Below are 24,340 nucleotides of genomic sequence, written 5' to 3' on the forward strand. Positions count from 1 at the left end.
CTTGGAATAAATAAACCTACTTTTTATGCTTCCCAAGTGTGATTAACTAATAAAACATGCTTTTGTAAAAAAAGAACCTCCTCCTCCTCCCAAGCAATAAAACCACTCATGTTGAAATCTATTTGGCCCATTTCAAGTAAAACTTAAACAAATCTAAATGTATTGTCATATATGGAATCAGATAATTGCTAAATCATGGAAGTGCTTTCTTAAAGAAAAAAATCCATACAAACTCTGATATTTTGCCCTTTTCTTTTCAAAGTTAAACATTTTTTTGAGTAAAAATTAATTTGTTATCTGGAAAGGCTTGAAGGATTTTACCATTTTAATTTAAAACATTTGAATTTTTATATTAAAAAATTTAAAGCTTTTGAAGGGAAAATTCTATTTGAAGTGCAATGTCAGATTTTTAGGTAGTTCTTTTTTAACAGACAGATCAAAATTCCTTGTAATTTAATGCAATTTCCAGAGATTACAAGAAAAATAAAAGATGTCCTTGTGGTCTCTGAGAAGTGCAGCTGAATTGTGTTGCTTCTGGGCTATTACAGAGGTGAAAAGTAGTTACTGAATGGGTCTTTTGACTTCTCTGTGTCTCTGTAGACCAGGTTAGGAAGGGTAAGATTGTAATTTTCAATAACAGTCATGTGAGACATAATTCTGCAAAATGCATTCCTAAGTAGTTTTTATTTCATTGAGTAAATCAGCTTTTTGATGGAAAGACATATTCCCTAGAATAAAATTTTGTGTTTGTGAGTCCTGCAGTATTGTTATGTACACTCGAGGTAGTATAGAAAGAAGTTATTCTCATAGTTCTATAAAAGAACATTGATTATAAGAAGGGTATTTAAAAAGATAGTACTGAAGTACATTCTTAAAATCCAGATCATGGATTTCACTCACCAGTGATTGATAGTTCTTTGCACAGGACCCGGAGGGAGTTCGAATGTGAAACAAAGATGTCAATATTATGCCCCTAAAGGGAAGTCTGGCCCTTCTGTCTATTCACATAAGCATTGTAAAATTTTGCCTGAAGCATTCCGTTACAGATGTATTACTAAAGCAATCTCTTGTAAGTTAGCCACTGTCTAATAAATCAGTTACCATTTCACTGTGAGAAATGTCACTCTGCAGAACGGCATAGCCACACAGCACTTGCCAGTTAGAATGTGAGCACTGAGCTTGTCTTTAGAAATCTTGAACACCAGATTTCTAGAAAAAGGATGTAAGACTAGTTTGGACTTTTATCTCTTTCAATATGACCATTCCAACTAGTGCTAACATTTTTAATGGGCTGTAGTATGATTTATGTAGTATGATTTTTCTGGATTGAAAGATTGATCTCGTTACACTGACTTGAATTAGTCTTGCTTTTGGAACTCCTACGAGTTGAAAATGAATGCCTTTAGTCTTTTGCTCATATTGCACACGTTGGTTGTGTATTTCAAAAGTAGATTGTAATCAGTCTCTAAGTTTGCAGAGAGATTCACTCCTTATATTAGCATCACATATTAATTTAAACTAGTAGAGTTGCACTTACTTAAAGTAGCTTAAGAGTTTCTTCCCTGTGTTCCTTGACTGAGTAATTTGTGGTATTCTTAAAGTTTATCTATATTAAAAGAAAAGTCTAAAATTTAAAAAAATACAGAACCAAAACTAATGTATCATCCTGATTGTAACCACAGATACTAAAAATGTCTGATTCAGGAGTATTTTTGAGATACAGAGTTATTTTTTTGTTATGAGAGGTAATGTTTTGCACTCGTTTAAATGCAGGCTTGTGATTTATATTGAAAGAGACAGCAGGAAGGCCACATCAGGAAAAGAGCAGCAAGGTGGCAGTGAATATCTGTCAAAATGCCTGGATCTTCTCATCTATCACATTGTGCGGGAGCTGCCAGGAATTCTAGGTAAATTCAGTTGATAAACTGAACAAACCTTACCTTTGCTTACTCCCTCAAGAACCAAATATCTCATTACAGACTGAATTGTCTGATTACATAAAGTTTGCATTCTATCAACTTCCTGAAGTTTTGTAGTTGTGTCATAATCACGTATTTTGTACTGGAATGCATGATTTCCTATATTAATGTTTTGTACTTGTGAAATGGTAAGTTTACCCTGTCAGTTCAGTCAGAAGTTTTATCAATGTTCTAAAGGTATTCCAAACATTGTAAAACCTAAGAGCAAATTTGCCCCACAAAACAGAGAGCTGAGAGAGATGCAATAGGGCATATCTCTGAGTACGTGGTAATCACTTACCCTGAAACTTATGTGTTGAGTATTTGCTCCAGGCAATTTTCCTGAAAAGTTTCAACCTAGATACTTCAGTTGTTTTAGATGTCTGAGACTGATTTGCTCATGCATAAGAGCATTTTTTTCATAAAATTATTTTCTGATGAGATGATACCTGATGTATTTTTCATCTTTTCTACATTATCGCTAGGATATTGAAAATGAAGTGGTAGCACTGCAAAGGTTAGCAAACCTAAATGTCATGCTGCTATTTTAAAAGAAACTTTACTTCCTATGCTAATGCAAATTTTTGCCTTACTGCAAACATCTGATCCCTTTTTTCTAACTAAATATCAGGTTTGCATATTGGCTATATTTCAGGATGGAAGTCTCAGACTAAATGTTTGAGGCAGCAATTCACCTCGTACTGTTTATATATGCTTTATGCAACTAATATAGAATCTGAAAGTTGAATACATCAAATATATAGTTATTATTATAATACATAATATATCAATTGCTTAGACGTGTTTACTACTGATTTACAATTTCAATGCATTGTTGACAACTGATATCAAGCATAATTTTTACACTTTGTTTTCCTTTCTTTTCCAAACTAGATCTGTGTGTTGATTGTTTTCCTTAATCTTAAGTTATGTATCCATATTTATCCACATTTGTCAGTAGGCTTTTTATTGCTGTGAATATGATGAGAGAACATGTTCTGCTTGAGGTGGTATGGGCTCCTAAGAAAAATAATCAGATTTGAAAACTGGAACAGTTAAAAGCAGTTTAACTGTTGATTTAAAATTAATCCTAGCTGGCTTTTTTAATATGCATTTATGTAAGCTGCTTACTGATCCCATCTTCTTCCACCAGATGTAGCTATAAACCAAATAGATTAACAAGTTGTAGAAATTGACCTTAAAGATACATTTAAACAAATGAAATAAATTGTTAATCTTGTGGATAATTTTAAAAGTTTTCAGTTGTTATAAATAAGCAATTAATTTTATTTTTGCATTTATAATATTTAACCTATTTCTAGGAAGTAGATATAAATTGCTTAGATCACGCTAAAAGTGAAAGTAGCCATATCTATCAATTTATCAACTGCAGAATTACCTAATGTGATAATTATATAGTCCCTACAATATAGATAGTAGATTGTTCAGTAAACTGTTACTAACCACAGAGAGTTCTTGTTGAAGTACGATGTTGTGTGTAATTTAAAACAAAAATGTATCGATGAAAAAATAGTGTTTTGGTTTATGTATTGGGAGAGTTTTAAGCAACGCTTTTCCTTCAGCAGTGAATGAGTCAAGTCTTTAAGGCTAGGTATTTTTACAGCCTACTTTAGTTCCAGGCTCTGTCATTTCTGCTTATATTGAAAACTGAACTCCATGGGAGCAGAAGAAAAGCCTTGGTATTATTCAACATGATTAAACTCTGACTTATTCTGAAAGGAAGGGCCTTTTCTGGCCTGAAAATCATATAAAATACTGAATCCCATCCTTTATCTGTTTAATGTCTTGTGATTTCCCGTTTACAGTTTTGAACAGCTCCCTTTTAAGGGAAAAAATACAGTAAGTGTTCTTTCAAGACAGCATTTGGCTTTTAATATTTTCAGGCTATAGGGATAGAATTTTCCTTCTCTTTCCTTGCATATGAACTGTGACTATTCTCATGCTGCTTCTGTTCTTTATCCCATGCAGAAAAGATCTTGCTTTTCTTAGACAATAGGTAATGTAATACAAATTTAGCATAATGTTCCTTGTTTTTTATATGTCTCTTCTGAAGCCTGAAGCATAATTTTCAATATTGCAATTAAAGTTTTGTTCACTTATTATTCTATCTGAGGTTTGTCATGGAGGCAACTAAGTTCTCTCATTGAATTGGTGCTACCTCTTTTATGAGAATTCCTATAGCTTTAGCGCACTTGCATCGTGGTTAAATTTGTGCTTGAGAGTATGTGTGTGCATGGCTGGTGAAGGGATTTTTTTTGAGCAGGGGGAAAGGGTGTTTTTTTTCTTTTTTCCAGTTGAACTATGCTACAGGGAAAACATACCACTTCAGCATATGTCACCCACTAATCATGGTTCATTCAGTTCTTAGTTAGCTGAAAGTCTAATGAGAATTTTGCTTCTTATTTCACTGGAAGTAGAATTGCACCCATAAAATTTCAATACTGTAATTCCATGCATATGTAGTCACCAAAAGCCAGTTTAAGTCCACTCTGCCAAGAGGGGTAATTTCTCCTTTACTTCACCACTCACCTCATATTTCTGTCCTCAAGGTTTTGCCAGAGGTCACCTTTGCATGCCTGTCCCTGTAGCCAGAGTAGGAACTTGACCTGGTTGAACACTGAGCAAGCGAAGAGAAATGCTGGATCAGCCTGATTTCTCATACAGTCACATGAACACTACTTGCAGCAGGAGGGAGAAGACAGGAGTGAACAGAGGCTACTGAAACAGAGATCTTTTATATGTCATTTGCTGTTGTTTAGTGAAGCACTTATGTTGAATCAGCCTGAAATGTTGTTTTCTGTAGGTGACATTCTCACTGCCCTAACTAATGTCTCAGGACGTAAACACCCATCAACGGTTCAGGCCAAACAACTGAAGATGTGCCTTCCTATGATGCCTGTAGTGCTTCACCTTGTGACATCCCAGGTAGTTTCCCCCCCCCCCCAGATTTGTTAAACAAAGGACAAACTTATATTTTCTCAGAATCTAATTTCTACTGATTGCAATCAGAACGAATAAAATTGAACTGTTGTTAATGTGTAGGTATGTTGATGAGTATTCCAGCTAAGAAACAGCATTAAAGACATCTGACTTTTGTGCATCGTAAAACATCTCTAGTGATAGCAGCAAATACATATTTTGTCCTCTTTTTTCTTTAATATGTGAAATAGTTGGTTTACTTTTTCTGGTCATAAGATACGCATTTAACCGTTTTTTTTCCAATTTTGGCTAAATTCAAATAGGTATTTCGTCCCCAGATAGTCACAAAGGAGTTTCTTTTCAACTATGGCACCTTACTTGTGAGTATAACCATCTAAGTTAAATATTTTTTACAATACCTATGCATAAAATTTTGGGAATTGCTTTAATGTAATAAAATTACATTAAATTTCTAAGTTGGAGAGAGGACTTTTTTCTGAACATATGTTTTAAGCTTTGATTATATACAAAACTTTATTTATAATCAGAAAATATTTTTGGGTCAAAGGGAAACTCTGCACATATTTGATAAACTGAGAATTTCTTGTGTGCTTTATTATAGAGTATAAAAGTTTAGCTCCAAATTACACAGAATATTCTCTCTAGAATTTCATGCCAGTATTTTTTGAGTAGAAATGAAAGATAAATTTTATAATCTAATCTATATTTTTGGTTTTGTTTCCTTTTGTCACCTTTTTCTTCTTGCCAGTACTTTTACACTGTATTTAGTTGATGAAAAGCTATGGAGCTAAGATATTTGTCTCATGTTTACATCTATAACCTATTTATGACATTAGCTATAAAAAATTAATTTTTTAACAGTGCCATAGGATAGTATAGCAGAAATGAAGTAGTATAGTTCTAATGTAATTTCATATGAAAACAGTTGTTTTTGCTAAATGATGATAAAAGAATATTCTAAAATTGTGTTTTCAGAGTTAAGCAAATACTTTTAAGTACATGAGTTCATAAATGACAACTAGGGATTTACCTCCACAAAAGCATGAAGAAATGCTTTACTACAAACAATTAGATTCAAGTTATATGTTCAGATTCCCTTCTCTTTCTCCTTTGAGTCTTGATTCCAAGAAAATGTGAGTTTAATTTAGCTCTACTAAAATATTTGTATAAAAATTATCATTAAAATGGTGAAAAAAAATTGAAACTGTAGATCTTGAATTACAAAGCCCTTTATCCCTTTGAAGCGTTTGTAACTAAGTATTAAACTTATTAATAGTTTTCAATCAACCTTCTCGAAGGTGAAATTCTTCTGTCAACAATTTAGGTACAACAGACCAGTTATAATGTAAGTTTTCTTTTGATGTTACTCCAGCTTGTTTGAAGTATTGATTGAGGAAGTCAGGCTAGTTGTACTAGCACTGCTTTCCTCTCAAATCAAGGAGCAGCAGATTACTCAGTATTTCCTGCATCTTGTTCTGTCTCCATTGAAAAAGGCAATTCAGGATCTTACATACACTACTTTAATTTACACATGAAAAAGGGGGGGAAAGTAGTATATCTGAAAAATTAATATCACATTTTAATCCATTTTATGTAACTGTGTAACTGTGTTATTATATGACTAATATAATTGCATCTGAAAGAGTAACTATCCATTCTGTCAGGCAACTCTGGAATTTTGTGTTTAGCAACATTCCCACTGACATCTCTAAAGGGACATTCCATCATCAGCTTGTACTTTTTCAAAGTACCGTGCTATAACTGAGGCCTCTAAGACTTTAGCAAGTCAGTCTTTCAGTTTTTGTTTGTTTCGTTCTTTTTCTTTTTCCTGATTTATTCAAAAATCTTACTCTTAACAATAAGAAATTACAAGGAGCGGAAAAATGTTTGGTATCTGGAAGGAAAAGTTATTTTCCTGCAATGGTTGTTCATGGAGAATTTTTTTCTTGCTGCTTTGAAGTTACTTCTATCATCACTGTAATTTTCAGTAGCGTTGAGCAAAGAAATTGAGAGGGAGTCAGGACAGTCCTTTCATGTTTTCTGCTGTGAATATAAATACATGGAGGATCCACTGTGCCCCAAAGGCACAGCTAATGGCAGGCTCCTACTGCTCAGAATCACCTGTAGTGAAACACACATACACCATTTCTCTCCGTTGCTTAAGAAACCCCAGATAGTTGTATTTTTCTTAAATTAGTGCATCTCTTTCTTGTGTTTCTAATACAAAGTTAAGGAAATAAACATTAGTAGCCAGAACAAATTTTGCACCAACTACTTTGATTTTTCCAAATTAGTTTTGAGACTATGGTGGTGTGAAACTGTCTTAAAATGAACAAACAAAATAATTTGCCCTCTTCCAAAACTACTTAATTAGATAATACCTAGTAATTTTTTTTCAAATGATCAGGAAGATAACTTTTTTCTTATAGAAGCAGTTGTTGTTTATAACTGCCTCTGAGATGCTTTTAAGCAATGAAATATATAATTAGTGTCTAACTCTATTTTTAATTAGAGAAGAATCCTTCAGATGTTTCTTACATACTGTGAAAAAAGATAACTCATGTAGATACTTCTGCCAATTTAATATGAAATAACGAAATTTTAAATGGTAGTGAAATATAAAACAAGTACCATTTTCTTAAATGCTGTGTTAGTAAAAAAGAATTCTACAAATTCTGCTGAGAATTTTCCTTCCTTAGCAAATGTTAATAACATGGCTTTTGCATCCCCATGAAATAAACAGCTATGCATAGAAATGAAAGCAAAATAATAGTGAGTCTAATTGTAAAATATTTACTTAACCCAGATTATTAATATTGTCTTGCCCTGTTCCTTAAAATGGTGACTAATTTAGGTGATTATTTTATAGAAAGTTGTATGCATTTTTTACATGTTCTTCTGTGTGTAACTGTATCTATAATGTTTGTAGTATGCATGGAGATCAAAAAGATGGTACAAATAACAGAAAATTGCATTTTCTGAGGGGTCTTTGGTCATTTTAGTGAGTTATTTTGACATAGCCATTTCCAGGGTAGTTCAAAGTCTTCTAAGAAATTACAGTTTTCTGTTAAAAATAAAGACATTTCATTACTGTCTATTTAGCTGGAAATGCTATAATTCCTGATATTAGTCAGAGTAATAGTCCTTACTGTACTCCACATTTAAATGTCCAGCAGCATTACAGACTTGCAGAATTAGAACAGCTAGATCATTAGTACTTTCAGTCTTAATTAATATGAAAGTATTTCTATAGGTGCATTAACATTTTGTATTTACACAGTTCTTTAAAGAATTTCCTGTTGTAACTGTTCAGTGATTATGCTTCCTAATTTTTGTTCCTAAAGTGTTTTAACATAAATGCTGCTTCTTTTGTAGGAGTTCATCAGATCGATAGAATCAGGAGAAATAAACTTGGACAGAGCAATAGGTGAGGTAACCTATGATACTGCAGTACTTTAATATGCAGGTATTATAACGGTTGCATTTTATAAGGAAATATGATTTTTTTTACCATTAGGGCAAGCTGCATCAGAAGAATTTATTAAGACTACTTTCTTGACCTTTGAAGCAGTAACAGAGCATCCCAGCTTGTTGACAATCCATCACTTGACTGTAAGTGTGGCAACAATTTAAATAGTTGCGGGCTAGCAGGCCTAATTCCATTTATAAATAGGATATTTTGAAGATCTAGAAACTGTTTAAAATACGGCTTAAAATGTATTGTGATTCTATTTGACAGGAAAAATACTTGTTGTTTATAGAGAGATTTTCAAAGAAGCAGCAAGGCATTCAGACTCCGTTTACTGTATTTAGTTGGGAAATTAGAGCAAGAATTAGAAGGACTTAAACTTTAAAAGTAGTGTTCTTGTTTCTGTAAGTCTTTCTTCAGCTTCAAAGCAAGTGTATTGCTATGTATTAGTGAAAATATCACCACTATATTTGTCATTATGCTTTTAACATAGCTTGGAAAGACCACCTCAGGATTGATCCCATTCCATCATATTCTTCCTGATGAGATCATCAGTTTCAGTTATGGTGTTGAGGTTTTTTTGTTGTTGTTGCTGTTTGCTTGCTTTTTTAAGTGTAACAGATTTCTTACTCAAAAATTGCATTACAATTACCAAACCCACATGCTATAAGTTTCTTACATCACTAAGGTTTGGTTTTTTTGAAGTTTTTGGTTAAAAGATTCTACTGTTAGCTAAGCTAGCTGAAGACAGAACAATTATGTCATGAAACAGTTGTCAGGAAATCAGGAGGTCTGAATGTTTGAATCAGTGTTTGACAAATCATTGTAACCTATACCAATGCATTTTTGTGCCTGAATTCCCACCAAAAGTATAACCCACCATACTTACTGGGATGACTATTTGATTCAAATTGAAATTTATGTGTTGTATTGGAATTAGGTTAAAGGCACACTCAATATAGCACTTATATGAAGAAAGGCATTAGCAAATAAATAAGAATGACAGATCTTAGGGATTGTGCTAAATAAGAATGGGTGATCTTAGAAATTGAGTATTTCTAGAAGTTGAATTCTATTTGATGTGCACATGTTTAGATTATAAAGTCTTAATAAGTGAAAATAGTAAAATTAATCCAAAATATAAATTTGAATTTAAATAAGTTTAATGGGATTTTTTTCATTATGCTCACAAAAGAGTGTATTCAAGAAAATGATCCTTATGCAAAAAAGCTAACCAATTAATAGTCAGAGGAAAAATAGTACAGAACTGAACAGTTCAATTTACTTTAAACTAATATGGCAAATAATGTCCTAGGAAGGAAATGTTAAGTGTAGGTGAAGTATGAATGCCTGCTGATATCTCCCTACATGCCTGTCAGCCTGCCTCTCACTGTGTTATATCTGTATCATTCTAGAATCACCTCAATTTTAAAAAATAATTGCTTTACTTTTGTGGGTTATCAGTGTGTCTTATAGTGACAGAAATATGTACCGTTTTTTGTGGGAGTCCATCAACATTTACTGAGATAACAATAACGTGTGTCAGCACATTAAATAAAATTCTCCTACCTGTTTAAGTTTTAATGGTCTGGGGGGGGGTTCCCTGGAATAGCACCAAGGAGATAGTTCCTCTTTACAATTCTGCACCAATCCCCACGTTCAGTAGAATGTTTTAGTGAAGCCAGAGAGTGGCTGTCCTAGTCTCTGTTAAGTAACCTGTGGCTGGCAGTAGATGAGTTTTGAAGTATCTAGATTTCTGGGGAACAGTTTACTTCATCTCACGTGTTGGAAGTTTTAGATGTTTATTTTAAATCCATCTGAGCATATCAGTTACATAGCTAGAGATAAAACTTCCTCCCTGACCAGTGCTTGTCCAGTACTTCTGAGGCGTACTACTTTTGTAGTTTCCCTGATTTACAGTAGATGTAGATTTACATCCTTGTCAATGAACAGCTTTTTTTTTTTTTAGAAAGTCTATTACTTCACTCACTCATTTTCATAAATAACAGTTCTTCGTAATTTAAAAGAGCCCTTCTGATACTCAGCAAATAATCATTCAGACTCAAACTAAAGTGGAGAAATCGCCTTGCATTTTCTATGTTAAATTCACGAAATTGTCCATCGTAATTAATAATCTCTAACCACATCTGCCACTAGTGGTGTGAACAGTAATTAGTTTAATACTATTTATGAAGTCTAGTGTGCTAATTATACTTGAATGTGCAGCATACATTACTTTAGAGGAAAGTGATACTTCATCTTCTATGATGCATACAGACTATTTTTGGAATTGTTGTTACTCAGGGGATATCTTCTAATTGCTTCTATGTGAGCATGACTGGAATCTATGAATATAAATGCCAGCATCCAGTAGAACTTTGTGCGTTTTTAAAATGTTGAAGCAAGACACGTTCAAGCTTCCAGATCAATATTTAAGTATAACAGTGGTTAATAGGAAACTCTTTTACTGGAGAGAAATTTGAATCCTAGGCTAAGATCAGAAGATTGGATGCTCATTTAGACAAAGTTGGTTGCAAAGACGATTTTGGGGAGTGGGGCTGAGGAAAGGCCAAAACCTTCTTGAGAGGATGCATTTTTTTCTACAGTGACACTGCTTTAAAGTCTCTAACAAGAAATAAAATGCATTTTTAATGATGTTTAATTTAATAAAAAGTAAGGTTATATTTAGCAAGCAGAAACAGAAAGTTTTTCAGTTGAGTTCTGGTTTTAGTTTAGCTGCAATGGAAATTATATAGTTTAGCGGGAATTTAGGAGCAACATCTCAGGTTCTTTCCCACTTTGAAAAGCAAAGAATTGCTTGTTCTGGATTTTAGTTAATGTTTGATTTGCCTTTGTATTTGTACTTTGAACCAAGAAAAAAAATAATTTTTTTGTGACCAAATTTCTGATTACCATCAACTTGAAGCCAATTATTGAGGAGCTTCATTTCTGTTGGGAGTGACTGTATTAGATATGGCAAAGTGTGATAAAGTCAACAGAAATTAATTGAAAGTGCTCAAGTGAATGCCAGCAGTGAGCAGTAATTTCATTTTGCTTGCAGTTGTGTGCATTGTTACAAGATATAAAGACTAACAGTTTGTGTGACTGTGCAGTTTTTGACAGAACTAGATTTTCGGGTATGTGATTATAATGATGAAGGTCATCAAGAAGAGTCTCTACAGACTGGATTGAAATATAAACCCCAATTTCTCAAACTGGCAGAAGGCCAATTGCCTGTTTCCTCCACCTGCCTAAAATGGAAAAATATTTATTAAATTCAGATACTAAGTGTTATAATAATATTGTTTATCCAATTTTTGATAAATATTTAGATATAATTAAGTTGAAATATTCTGTACTGACTGTATCATTTGCATTTTCCTTTTCTATGTTAAGTATATTTATTTGCCTGAAAAAAAGACATATGATAATTCAGAGCACTTAGAGCAGTGATGAGGCTCACGATGGCAGGTGGTTCCTGTGGGAGTCCTTTCTACACTCTAACTAGCTCCCAAAAATGATTTGTGTAATGCACAGATGATCTTTTACCCGAAGCATGAAAGTTGTTATCTGGTTAAGGCAAAAGTTGTCAGCAGCGATTCTCTTCCTCAAGGTTTTAAAACTTATTTTATAAATCTCGCTAAAATAAAAGCACCCCGAACATGATGAGTTGCTTGATAGGAAGTCAAGGGAAAAGCTATATGACATGGAAATCTACTGTTTGACAATATGAGAGTTATTACTTTCACCAAAGATGACAACATAAGGGTTAGAAACTTCTGCAAGTGCTTTTTTCTTGATTCAGCATCAGTGATGTTCTTCATCCACAGGCTGTTCTGATCTAACCACTGACACCTTAGTTTTGTCAATATAGGATATGACTATATGAACATATTGTACAGAATTTTTTCAACCACTTTCCCTTTTCAAGTAGATGAAAATTCTACACCCCATGTGGCTTTCTGTCCGTTAAACTAATCCAGATGACATGAGACTTTTTTGTGAAACCATTTCTCTACTAATTGACATACTGAGTCGGTCAATCAGTGCTGTCTCTTCCCAGAAGAAAAAAACAACCCTCAATGAGGATTCTGAAGTTCTGAGGAATTTTAAATAAAAATTACACAAGTGTCATCCTTCTTCCCAATCCATTCTAACATGCATTGGATTATTTTTTCTATTACGTTCTGAGAGATTACTGGTGATATTAAAACATAAGGTGTATGCTGTGCCACCAGCAAATGCTTTAAGAAACGTGAATGCGGGACAATCTTAATTCCATAGTCACTTTCAGCAGTACCTTTTTATGTGGAATTTTAATGAGAATAAATGTGAAGCTGCTGCTGATGTAGCTCTGACACGTGACTGGAAAAAAAGTTTTGGGAGCTGATGGTCTTCACTTTGGTATGTTCTGCTTTGAAGAAAGGACGAGAAGATATTTCTCAGTAGAATCACAGAGTATTTTGAGTTGGAAGGGACCCACAAGGTCAAGTCCAAGTCTTTATTGAATGGCCAGTTGTAAGTTAAACAAAAGCACACCAAACCAAACAAGATACTTCTAGAAAAATCTCTGAAAGTAATGAACATAGTTATTTGTGAATTTGGATACAATAGCTGCATATAATGAATAGCATAGTTTCTATATGTAAGCTTAATTCTGTGGTCTGATTTTCACTTGAGAACAGCATGGCTCTCAAATGGACCAGGCTTTAAGGCTGCTTACCTTTTGTGTCCACCCAGTGTCAAGGCTTTGGTCTTAAGCACTGATTTGAAGAGGTCTAAAACTTAGTTTTAATTAAGGGAACTATTTTGTTTGTTATTGGTAATGTTAATCATATTAAGGCAAGTTCTGTGGCCTTGAGAAGAGGGTTAATATGTCCATATAAACATTGCCTGAGTTATAGGGGATAATGGGTAACTTTGGTTATATGCTAGTTCATTAATACATGATGGTTGCATGTATACGTTCAACAGTTGAATTCATCCTTGCTGTGTAGCACAGGTGAATGGAATTTTAGTTCTCCACCTTCATTCTTAGGGGGTACCTCCCACTAAATAGGGATTAGTGCGTTGGATCCTTCCACTGTGAGCCCTTGCAGTGTTACAACTGCTTTATAGTGGGTACTTGTGGAGCCTGGACTTTGCTTGGTGAGGTTAAGTAAAGCTAAGGCAATGTTTGTTTCTAACAAAACTGGCACATATATTTAGGGTGCAGGACTCATGTCTGACATCTCCGGAACAGTGGAGACATGTAGAGAAGGACTGAAATTACAGTTCTCTCTTTCAAGCCCTTCCTAGTAGGTGGTGAGTACTTCACTGCTCTGAAACTGTAGCTTGTCCCTCTTTCTTCTTTGAGGATTAAAGTAGCATGCAGACTCCAAAGATCTGGGGTTTGTACATAATAAAATAATGTTGAAAAGTGCATACAGCTTTTGCTGGGTGCTCATACCTCATTAGTAGAGTTTTCCTTGCAGAAATTAGTGAACATTATGGAGACAGATGTTTTGGTTTCAGATAGAATACTTGAATTTCCAAAAAGGTTTTGACAAAGTCATGTACCAAAGACTTCATATCCATTAGTGGCCCTTCCCTCTTGCCCTCAAACAGATCAACTTCTAACTAGTTAAAATTTACTAAGTTGAGAATAGAGATCAGTTTTTAAAAATTTAGGTATTTTAAGAGTGTTACATTACAAAGATGTGTTGCAACATGTGCTACTTACAACTAATCCAGAAAAGGAAGGTGACTGAACTAACTGATGACACTAAATTATTCACATCAGTGAAAATTAAAACTGACAGAGAAGTTGCAGAAGGTTTCCAGATACATAGTGAAAGGAAAATAAAATTACATGCAATTCAATACTGATAAACGTCAAATAATGCACATGGGGGAAATAATTTCAACTGTGCTTACACAGTGTCAAACTTTAAACTACTTGAAACTGTTCTGGAAATCTTTTAGCATCATTTTTCTGTGGAAATGGTAACTTTCTACTCAGCAGTAATCAGAAAGACAACTAGATTATTAGGAAGGACTAGTAAAAGATCAGACAAAAAAGTAGAAAAAAATCACTGTACCATGGTAATATCACAGTGCCCTCAAGCCTCAAATACTGAATGCAGTTGTGGTCATTCACTCTGAAAGGGAGTGAAGCTTACCAAGAAAAAGTACAGGGTGGTAATGCAAGGAGGGCCTGAGACAGTAAGACCTTCAGCTTGGAAATAAAAAATTCCAGAGTATTGTATTGCAAATAGCCTGGGAAAGTTGATTCAGAAATAATTATTCATATTGTAAAATAAGAATATGTATCAAATTAGCTGCTTTAAAATAAGCAAGGATGTGTTTTTTCATAAGGCAAAATTGAAGAGTAAAATTCAGTGCCATAGGTATTGTGTGTGCTAAAATTATAAATACATTTAAGGTAGGATTGGACAAATATTTGGGAGAAAAGTTTAAATGCAAAAATACAGGTACAACATCAGCATAGGAAGTCTCTTAACTCAAGAACTACTTTACTAGAAACTAGACTTGTGCTTTAAGCTTGGTCTGTTTCTCCTACTCCTTTCTACTCCTTTCCAGTTGTCAGAAACAGGATTATCAGGTTTGAGCTATGTTTTTGTTTGGTCCTGTACTTATGTATTATAGTTTGAAGATGTGAATGTAGTGTGTATGGAAGTTTTAATATTTCATTGCAATTTTGGATACTGATGACAGCACAGTTATGACAGCACAGCTTTTGAATGCCATCATTACAGAGAAATACAATGTTGGCTTTGGACAGTTAGGTATTGATCATGAACTGGATATCAGGCTATTTAAAAAGGTAGGAACTCTTATGATATACAGATATGATCATATTCAACCTATCTAAACTTGTTTAAGTTTAGACTTAAACAAGAGTGTTTCCTTTTTTTTGAGCAATCTTAGTGATAAAGACTGAAACAAAAAAAACTGTATCTGACTGTCTTCATGCATATATGGAGATTTGATTCCACATGAACATCAGAAGCCATTTAAAAAAAGAAGGAATGAGTGCTTGTTTGAGTATTCTTCTTTGCCAAAATACTAATACTATGCTTCTCTATGAATAAATGGCCAAAACATTTGTAGTTTACTGGTGAATTTATTAAAAATACTTTATGTACTATTACACTTCAGTTTATTTCATCTCAATAATTACTTGCAAAGTTCATATCTTGTTTACATATTTGTGTACACACTAGTAAAATGGAAAAATTAGTGAAAAAAACAGTGACCCAAATGGCATGGAGAGAAGATTAGGGCTGTGGAGTTAGGAAGTACCTGATTTAATGTTCATGTAAAATTGAATACATGATTTTCCCTTCAGCATATGCATTCTGATATGCTTTTGCATAACAAAATAATTTTTCATAGGATTAGTGCTTTATTTAGTTGATCTCCCCACCACACTTAGCTGACATGAGGCAAACACCTGCCATGGGGAATTCAGTTCTAAACAGTTTGTTTGCCAAAACTGAGATTTTTGTTAGAAAAAGTTCAGAAAAATCTACTACAGTTATTTAAGATCTAAAGAATCTTCTTTACAATGACAGTTGAAAATACATTTATCTTAGAAAAGACTTATGACTGGATTAACTGCATTCGCTAATGTGGAAAGACTGCTGTTAATACTAGATTAAAGTGAAAGAAGATTTTAAGTTTTAGAAATTGGAGTTGCATCATACTGCTGTATCTTAATTGGTATAAGTCTAAGTCAGTGCTCCTGCTGTTGAATGATTCGTAATATCCAAGGACCCTACGTTGCTTCAGATAATCAAGAACTGCTTCTTTTCCTCTTTTCTGTCTCACGCCTTTAATTTACCACTTATGTGTGCCTCTTCATTTACGAAGCACTGCAGTAGGTTGAACTGGTTTCTTGGACTGAAAGATCTCAAATGCATACCTTTTTTTTTTTCCTGCCTCACTGGTGTGCTATAACTGATACTTTGCCATTTGTAGAACAGCTCAGAAACTTGCATTAATGGAGTTGTTGGAATGCAGTGTACTTTTATTATTTAACTGAAAAGACCATGAAATATTTCAAAATCATGAAGTGTTACAAAAGTCACTACAGCTATGAGATATATCGTTATCTATATAGGTCTTGCTGCTTGTACTTGCAAGAGTAGTTTGACTTCATATCTCAAGCAGAATCCTTTTAACTCTTTTATTGAAAGTATGGAACAAAGGCATTTTGTAGTTTTTTTCATAAGTGAAAAAAGCTAGAGTAAATGAATCCCTTAATGTCAGGGATTAATTTAGCAGAGTCCACCAACCAGCAATGAAATAGTTGCTAACTGCAGTTATTGGTGGCTAGAGGCTAACTTCATTTAGTGACCTTTTTCATATATACTTTCAGCTTCTGTAGATGTTTCCTATTAGTAGCTGCATACTTCTAGGGAAATTTTATCTTCTAGTATTAATTACTGAAACAAAACACATGGGGGATTATAACACAGTCTTCTTATGCCAAATTCTGTCCACAGTGTAGTGAGAATGTATGCAGCAATTTTATTTGTATTAATAAATCCAAGGACAAGGTGTGCATCATTTTAACAAAGACTTAGCAATTCTTTTATAGAGAATACTAATAATACACTATTTTGTAACTGAACTATAGACTAGTTTGTCATCAGTTGATTTCCAATGGAGCAAAGCTGGCTAGTCCTGTGACAGATGATGCATTTGTAACAATACCCTCATGGACAATAAAGAGTTGACTGGATTATATTTTTTTGTAGTGCAAATCTTATGTATGTGAGTTTAAATTTTAGTGGAAAACTGTGTATTACCAGAGTGGAGGAAGTTAAAATTTTTTCAAGAATCTGTATTAAGCTTAGGGATATTTAATTAAGAGGTAGTACATCTTTCCTGGTGTATCTTAATTCTATGCAGTTCTGTTTTAGCAGGATGTTTCATCTGAACTTTATTCAATGATTAGTTTATTGATTAACGCATTGGGCTTAAGATACTCTACTACTCTTTTTTCTTAATATCTTACATCTTCAGTGACTTCTTTATTTTAAATTCAAATTCCCTGTCCAAGAATTATACCAATGTTACTGTTGTTTTCTATGTCAAAGTACATTAACGTCTCTAACTTATGGCAGTTTACCAGCGAAAAATTAACTTGGTGGCTTTGTAAGTGTGATTATGGATGAATATCCATGATTATTCATCTCTTTGATTAAGGGCTCTAGCAGTGGAATAAACATGGATGATAGTGTATCTCTGGTCTATTTTTTTCATCTGTGAATAATCTAAACCAGATCTCTGTTTTAGGTTGAAGACCGTATCCTCCCACCACTGGTTTCTTTGGTCCACAGTCAGAATGGTAAGTATACGGGCACATCAGCTACAGTTTCCATGAATTCCACATTTTGTTGTAATTATGCTTCAGTGTGGTCACATTCTTGGCATCTTTATTTTCAAGTGGAATGGAGACTCTTCAGCTTGCGGTTGCTCTCAGAAACCACATCACTGCTTTTAAGCCACGAGGTCATGGATGAGGAGAAAGGGGAGAGCCTCGACTCAAACAGCAAACTTCTGTCTCTCATTAGAGATTTATTGCTGCCTCAGTAAGTATAATATTGCTCCTGTAATGGGGAATAACTTGATATGCAATCCATTTTGACAGTGTATTTGTTTTAACTACCCTTTTTATGTTTAAATGGCAAAGCAAAAGAGGAATCGCAGTTAACTGCTGCCAGAGTTCTCTGCCCAACATGTCCGCCTAGGTTTATTTAGGATTTTGACATGTACAACACAAACACAACTTCTGTGTGACACTCATTTCTGATACTGTGCCTCTGGCTGCTCTTGAAGCAAAGCAAGATTCCCCCTAGCTTTTGGGCTGTGATTTAAATACTACTCTTTGTTCTGCTAATAAAGTTAGAACAGTCTAACTACAACATCTTTTTGTCTGTTTTGGATATTGTGCTTTCATGTAAGATGTTCTGATATCATATGGAACAACAAATAACTTTTTGAAAAGGAGTAGTACATGAGGTATTAATCCTTCATGGTTCACCCAGATGTGGCCTGGAAATTCATTTACAAGGGCTATGGTCAAATGAGGCCTCTCATTTCATGCTGACTTGCAGGTGAGCACAAAGACAGCTTTCTGTGTTATGCTGACTGTGACCTGGTAACATCTGTTACCAGAGGGAAAGAAAGCACGAACATAAAATGAGTACAGTAGTGATAAGTCATCATTCATATTTTATATTATTCTAATAATAGTACAGTGTATTTTCAAGTGTGGTTCTCAAAAGTGATGAATACTTAGCTGCCCTAAGTGAGAAAATTGTTCCCCCCCCTACATTCAATAGATGGCAGAAGGCTGGAGGAATGGATGCTGGATTATGATTAGAAACACAGTGCCTTCTCCAAACATGAGACTTGTTTCTTGCTAATTGAATAGTGCTCTTACAGTTTGAGGACCAAAGTTTTATCCATGCAAGACATGTAAACTTTTCTCTATGACAGAGAGCTGGAAGAACATCTTAAGAGTTCTAGAGAGAAACTTTCACACCTTTCTTCACATTTTTTTCCTCTGGGAAATATAGAATGTATCAGTACAAATTAAAATGGCAGCTGGAAACATTACTTTTAAAATAGAGTATATGCATTATTAAAAGCTGTCAGGTAATTTTCTTCAGATAGGGGAAGAGACCTGGAGTCAAGGGAGACAGTTTCCTTGCTCTGAAACTTGCCCTTGTCCATCTTGTCCTTGAAACATGTCGATCTTATACGATGTTTCTCATTGACCTGGAGGATGTGTGTTTGGAGGGGTGTGTCATGTTAATTACAACCAGAAGGAAAGCAGCCAGTATAATACTGTCTCGGAACTTATTAGCTCAACTGGGTGGCAGGGCTTTTTGGTCTGAAAGTAAATATGATTTTATGTTGGGGACTGAACCTGTGCTATCTTCGCACGCGTTATGTTGTATGAAAGTATGAGAAAGGGTCTTGCAGCAGCTCAGAATCTTGGTTCCAGGCTTTAAGATTCAGTGTAACCTACTTGTAAAGATAATGTAAAGCTCTATCCCAAGAAGTATGGGTTACTTGAAAACTGAGAACATTTGGAGGCTGAAGAGATGTTTGCTGATGTTTAGTCTTTCTGTTGCTGGGTAAAGGATGGGACAGAGTGGGACAGCTGGAAGACAGTCAAAAAAGGGGAGGTATGTGATGGCTATTTGTTCATGGGCAGTCTGTGTGGGAAAGTGGATATTTCAATCCCTTTTGAGCCTACTGAGAACTGAGAGCTGTTGAATATGGAAGGGAGGGACATCTGGGTTTAATATGTGATTTTTTTTACTAAAGATTATAATCATGCACATTTGTGTATATATTTCATTCCTATAAATATCTTCCTCAAATTAATTTGTTTAAATGTTAAACTGACCCTTGAAATAGAATGTGGCTCACTATGCATGAAATATAAATGGACTTCATTTTGAGATATATGCAGGAGTGCAGTGATTACCACTTTGTTCTCATCTTCTGCATCATCAATAAAATGGTAATTCCATTAAATATTTCTGCATTTATAGATTAGAAAGTTAACTTCCTCATTGGGTTTTAATTGAATAGAATGAAATAGTGTCATAAAATTTCAGTTTACTATACTGAAAGGTCATTCCCCTGAGCGTTTCATAACCAAAATGAAACTTGCAGCTATAGACAATGAATACATGGCAAATGCTTTATATTCAGTTCTATTTAATTTTAATTCTTGATATTCCTAGTTATATATCATTTGAAAATTGAGCCAGAACCAGCAAAATAGAGGAATGTGTAAATAAATTTTATTTCATTTGAAAGATTATGTAGCTTGTTCTTAGTAGACTGCTAAGCCATTTCTCCAAGTATGAAGTTCAAGAGACTTGACATAATGTTCACTCTTTTTTAAGATCTTAGAGGAGTCCATATCGCTAAATCTTTAGGTCTTTTTGTCATAATTGTTTATAGAAAAGATTGACAAAATTAACTCCCTACAGTGTAGTACCTGGAGTTTACAGTGTAGTACCTGGACTTTATAGAACCCTTATAAAATGTCCTCTACTGTTACTAAACTGTTTTGTATTTTGAAGTGGCAGTGCAATCATTTGATGACTCATTCATTTAATAAAGTATCTCAAGCACAGAGTATTTGCCCTTCAGAGAAGATTCATATATTCAAAGCTCCTATTAGCCTTTAGTTAGGCAATGTGTTTATATTAATTGCCAAGACACTGACTCTAGTAATCTGTGTCTGAGTCACCTGATAGCATCTTTGCTTGCCTTGGAAGATTTAGTCATGGACTCTGCAAAAAAAAATTGCAAATAGTACCATTATGTTTCATAGGAATATGTATTGCTCACACATAGGGCTTTTGGGATCAGTGTCTACTAATGCATTGGAGTATTTTCTTCTTTTATGAAGGAAGGGACTTTTTAATCACCAGTAAGAAATCATTTTCTTTGAGGAACTGGAATCTGTTATTTCTAAAAGGGAGATTTTAATCACTAAAGACATGAAGTCAACACTGACTTGTAGCCACTAGTTCAGTAGATACTGAGATGTGGTTTGCAACTCTACAGTAGTACCTTCAAGTTAGTGTGTAGTAGCCATGACGCATTGCCCATAGGCTATGTAGGAATGTTAGCGCCTGTGAAGGAACTCCCTGTGGCAATGAATTTGCCATATACAATATGGAAAAAGTCCTGCCAGAAATGGACTGGTGAGGAAAACAGCTCAAACCCTATGGAAACAGAAGTTTTTACTGTAGTTTAAACATGTCTCAACATGTTTGTGTATTTTCTGCAGTGTCACTGTATCCCTCTCCCAAACACCCCCTGTGAAGCTATTGTCTCCCATACAAGGTGTCCTGGGAAGATGTCCCGAGGTGTCCCATTGGTCCTTTGTTTAACCCCTTCCTATTGGCTGTTGACCCCTTACCTGATGGTTTCTTTTGTGTGACCCTGAACTTGTGATTGGTCCCCTTTGACCTTCCTAAAAGCCTTATAAACCCCAACCCCACAATAAACTTCCTCTTTCGTCCGTCCCTCCCAGGTGGTCTGTGTGTGCTCCTTGCGGGGTCACCGGGCCACGTGCAGGGGTGGGGGGAAGGGCATTCACCTCGCAGGTAATGGGGCTAGCAGCTTAAGGCCTGGAGGTCTCCCCCTATCCCTCAATTCGCCGTAACTCCCACAGGTTCCATCAAGACTGCATGGCTGGTGTGCTTCTCCCTCCTTGTCAGAGACCAGATCGGAGACTTGGCTGGAAAGCACCTCATCTCCTTCTAGACTTCCTTCCAGCATAAATCAGAGTGCTGAGGTGTGGTGTGCCTGCAGAGAGGGGAAGAGCTAGCACGTAGTAGAGTATGTCAGCACACAGGTGGTGGGAAGTGATCCAGATTCCTCAGTTCAGGCAGCACTAGGGATCTGAAGACGTGAAGTAAAATTCTCAGTGAATTGCATTACTCCACCCCCTCCCCCCATCAGAACACTACAGTTTTTTTCTTTTTGTGGAAGCATTTTTTTTTACATATAACCTACCACATTTTCCTACAAATCATCCTTTCATTTGTACTTGATTAATTCTTCATGGTTTTTCTTTTACAAATGAGATTTATACTTCCTGTTCTATTACTTCCACATGTTTAGAGTAGCACTATTTGTAATGAAACACTGTGTTTTGACATAGCTGAGTCTGTGGTTTTCTATGCTTACATCTTTCTTACTTCCATCATTATATCCTATTACCATCCAGATACATTTTGACTTAAACACAATAAAATTAGCCCTGTTTGTTGAGAGGACATCACTGGAATGTTAGTAGCAACAAGGTCCATTTTGCTTTTCAGCAGCCTATTTTCCCTTATCAAGATTACCATGAGGTGATATTTGTAAATGTTTTGAAGAGGTTTTTCTTGTGGTTTTATTTTCACTGCCATAGCTCTCAATAAACATTGTTTTGGAGTATGTTAATATTCTTCTGTTTCATATTGTTTGGAGAATGTAAATATGCTGTAGTGAAAGCAATATTTTTTGAAATTTGAGATAAAATATAAAGCTCAATGTGAGGTTTTTTTTCAGTTTTGAGAACGTCACCATGTAGGCAAAATACAGAGCTTAATCATAAAAAAGTTGATTGATGGTCTTCCTAAGCACCCAATAAGTCTTCTTCATACTATTTTGATGCTCATTTTCTACTTGTCTCTGAAAGATTAAAGTATTTACTATAGATCAATAAATAAGTCATATGCATGTAGACGAGATAAATGTTTTATAAATATATTTTAATATAATTCATAGATATAAAACATGTATGTGTTATATGTACAACCTGCATATATATATATGCATATATACACACACAAGCATATATACTGTTACATATTTTATAATTATGTATCTCTCTCTAAAAATTTTATTAATGCTGCTTTAAAGTTAATCTGATACTGGCTTTAAAATACTGTCTGTAAGTGAGTATTGTTGCTTTGTACAATTCCAAACAGCATTGTATTTCCATTGTGGTTATTATAAAGTTTGGAAATGGGAAATGACACATTTTTAGTATCAACTTTTTTGATGAGAATCTCTTGACCTTTTTTTTTTCCTCACTGTTTCTGCCTCTTCTCCACCTTGCCTTTCAGGTATGAGCACATTCTGATGGCTCCGGACCCGGTACCACTGTATGCTCTGAAACTGTTGGTGACCCTGACTGAGCACAGCCCTGCTTCTGTGAGGTGATAAAACTACACATTCTCTGTTGCTCTGGGTTCTTTCTGTTTCAATTTCTTTTTTCCTGTTAGGAGGTAGCAATAACAGATCTCACGATCATACTACTTTGACTACCACTTTGATTTAGAAAATTCCCAGAGAGTTTTTGTTATAGAACACAATCTTATGTATTTTATGTCAATTTTATACGATCCTGGTTATTTTAACATGAATTTAGCCAATAAAACACTAGAGACAAAATCATAAGAATTTTAACATTAAAATTATCATTAAAATCTAAAAGAAAGAAAACCCCAAAGCATTATCAAAATTTCTGTCTAGCTAAACATATTTGTAGCTAGGACAAAGGGGATGTATTTGTTAAAGGTTTACAAGAGTCGATTAACTTGTAAGCTGGTCAGTTTTTCTGCAAATATAACTACCTTTTCAAAGTTCCTAAATATGGATTTTAACAATTGGTGTTGGTACCCTCAGTATGTTTAAAAGTATCTTAAAATCTTTTCTTCTTGTTCCAAAGTTTACAGTGTGATGGGAAAAAAAAAAAAGTGGCATGGAACTTAAATAGTAATTAGGAAGCATCTCTCTGTCTTGCTGGATATGCCTAGAAAATCTGGTTGTTCTTGCAGTCGCTGTTCTCTGTTTGTGGTGTCTGATGTGTTACAGCCAAGAGTTTACTGAACATTGTACTGTCTTGCTTTGATTGATTTAAATGAGCACAAGATAAAAAAAAACTAAGGAAGGAAATTTAATTTGTTTTCCAACTTTTTATTACAGAAGATGGAACATCCTCTTTTAATCTTTTATGATGTTACTGGGAATGGTGCTTTAATATACTAAGTAGACTACAAATGAACTAGGAAATAGAGAGATTTAAAATATTTTGGATTGTATAGAATAGTTTTTATTGTAAAAAAGCTGTTTATGCTACTGCATGATTTTATGTATTATAGAAACAAATAAAACAGTTATCCATTTTTAGAACTAACCCACAGATATTCTAATACTCTAAGAGTTATAAAGAATATTTCTGTATCTTGAGTGCTGATTATATTAGCAGCACATTTCCTCTCCCCGCTGAATTCTTTTTATTTGAGGAATCATATGTATTTGCCATTATGCTCAACGTAGGTAGATTGTGGGTGCACACTGATCTTCATGGTCATCTGGCAGCAGACAGGAGTTCTTTTCTTAGTATTAT

General features: G+C 34.5%; 1 protein-coding gene across 10 annotated transcripts in view; it reads left to right on the plus strand.

Annotated features, from left to right (window-relative positions):
• ULK4 (unc-51 like kinase 4) overlaps window positions 1-24,340 on the plus strand; it is a 228,745-nt gene that overhangs the window by 81,542 nt on the left and 122,863 nt on the right. For all 10 annotated transcript variants that reach the window (XR_003540279.2, XR_005566123.1, XR_005566124.1 and 7 more), the window contains exons 23-30: window positions 1,774-1,907; window positions 4,783-4,904; window positions 5,222-5,278; window positions 8,295-8,346; window positions 8,437-8,531; window positions 17,695-17,746; window positions 17,846-17,990; window positions 23,055-23,147. Coding sequence is in view for 4 of the 10 variants with exons in the window: in XM_027718944.2 (XP_027574745.2) it covers window positions 1,774-1,907; window positions 4,783-4,904; window positions 5,222-5,278; window positions 8,295-8,346; window positions 8,437-8,531; window positions 17,695-17,746; window positions 17,846-17,990; window positions 23,055-23,147 (750 nt within the window). In the remaining 6 variants the exon portion in view is untranslated. The remainder of the gene's footprint in view (window positions 1-1,773; window positions 1,908-4,782; window positions 4,905-5,221; window positions 5,279-8,294; window positions 8,347-8,436; window positions 8,532-17,694; window positions 17,747-17,845; window positions 17,991-23,054; window positions 23,148-24,340) is intronic.

The sequence above is a fragment of the Pipra filicauda genome, unplaced genomic scaffold, assembly GCF_003945595.2.
Source record: "Pipra filicauda isolate LSUMZ 115617 unplaced genomic scaffold, ASM394559v2 scaffold62_size3274119_pilon, whole genome shotgun sequence".
NCBI lineage: Eukaryota > Metazoa > Chordata > Aves > Passeriformes > Pipridae > Pipra > Pipra filicauda.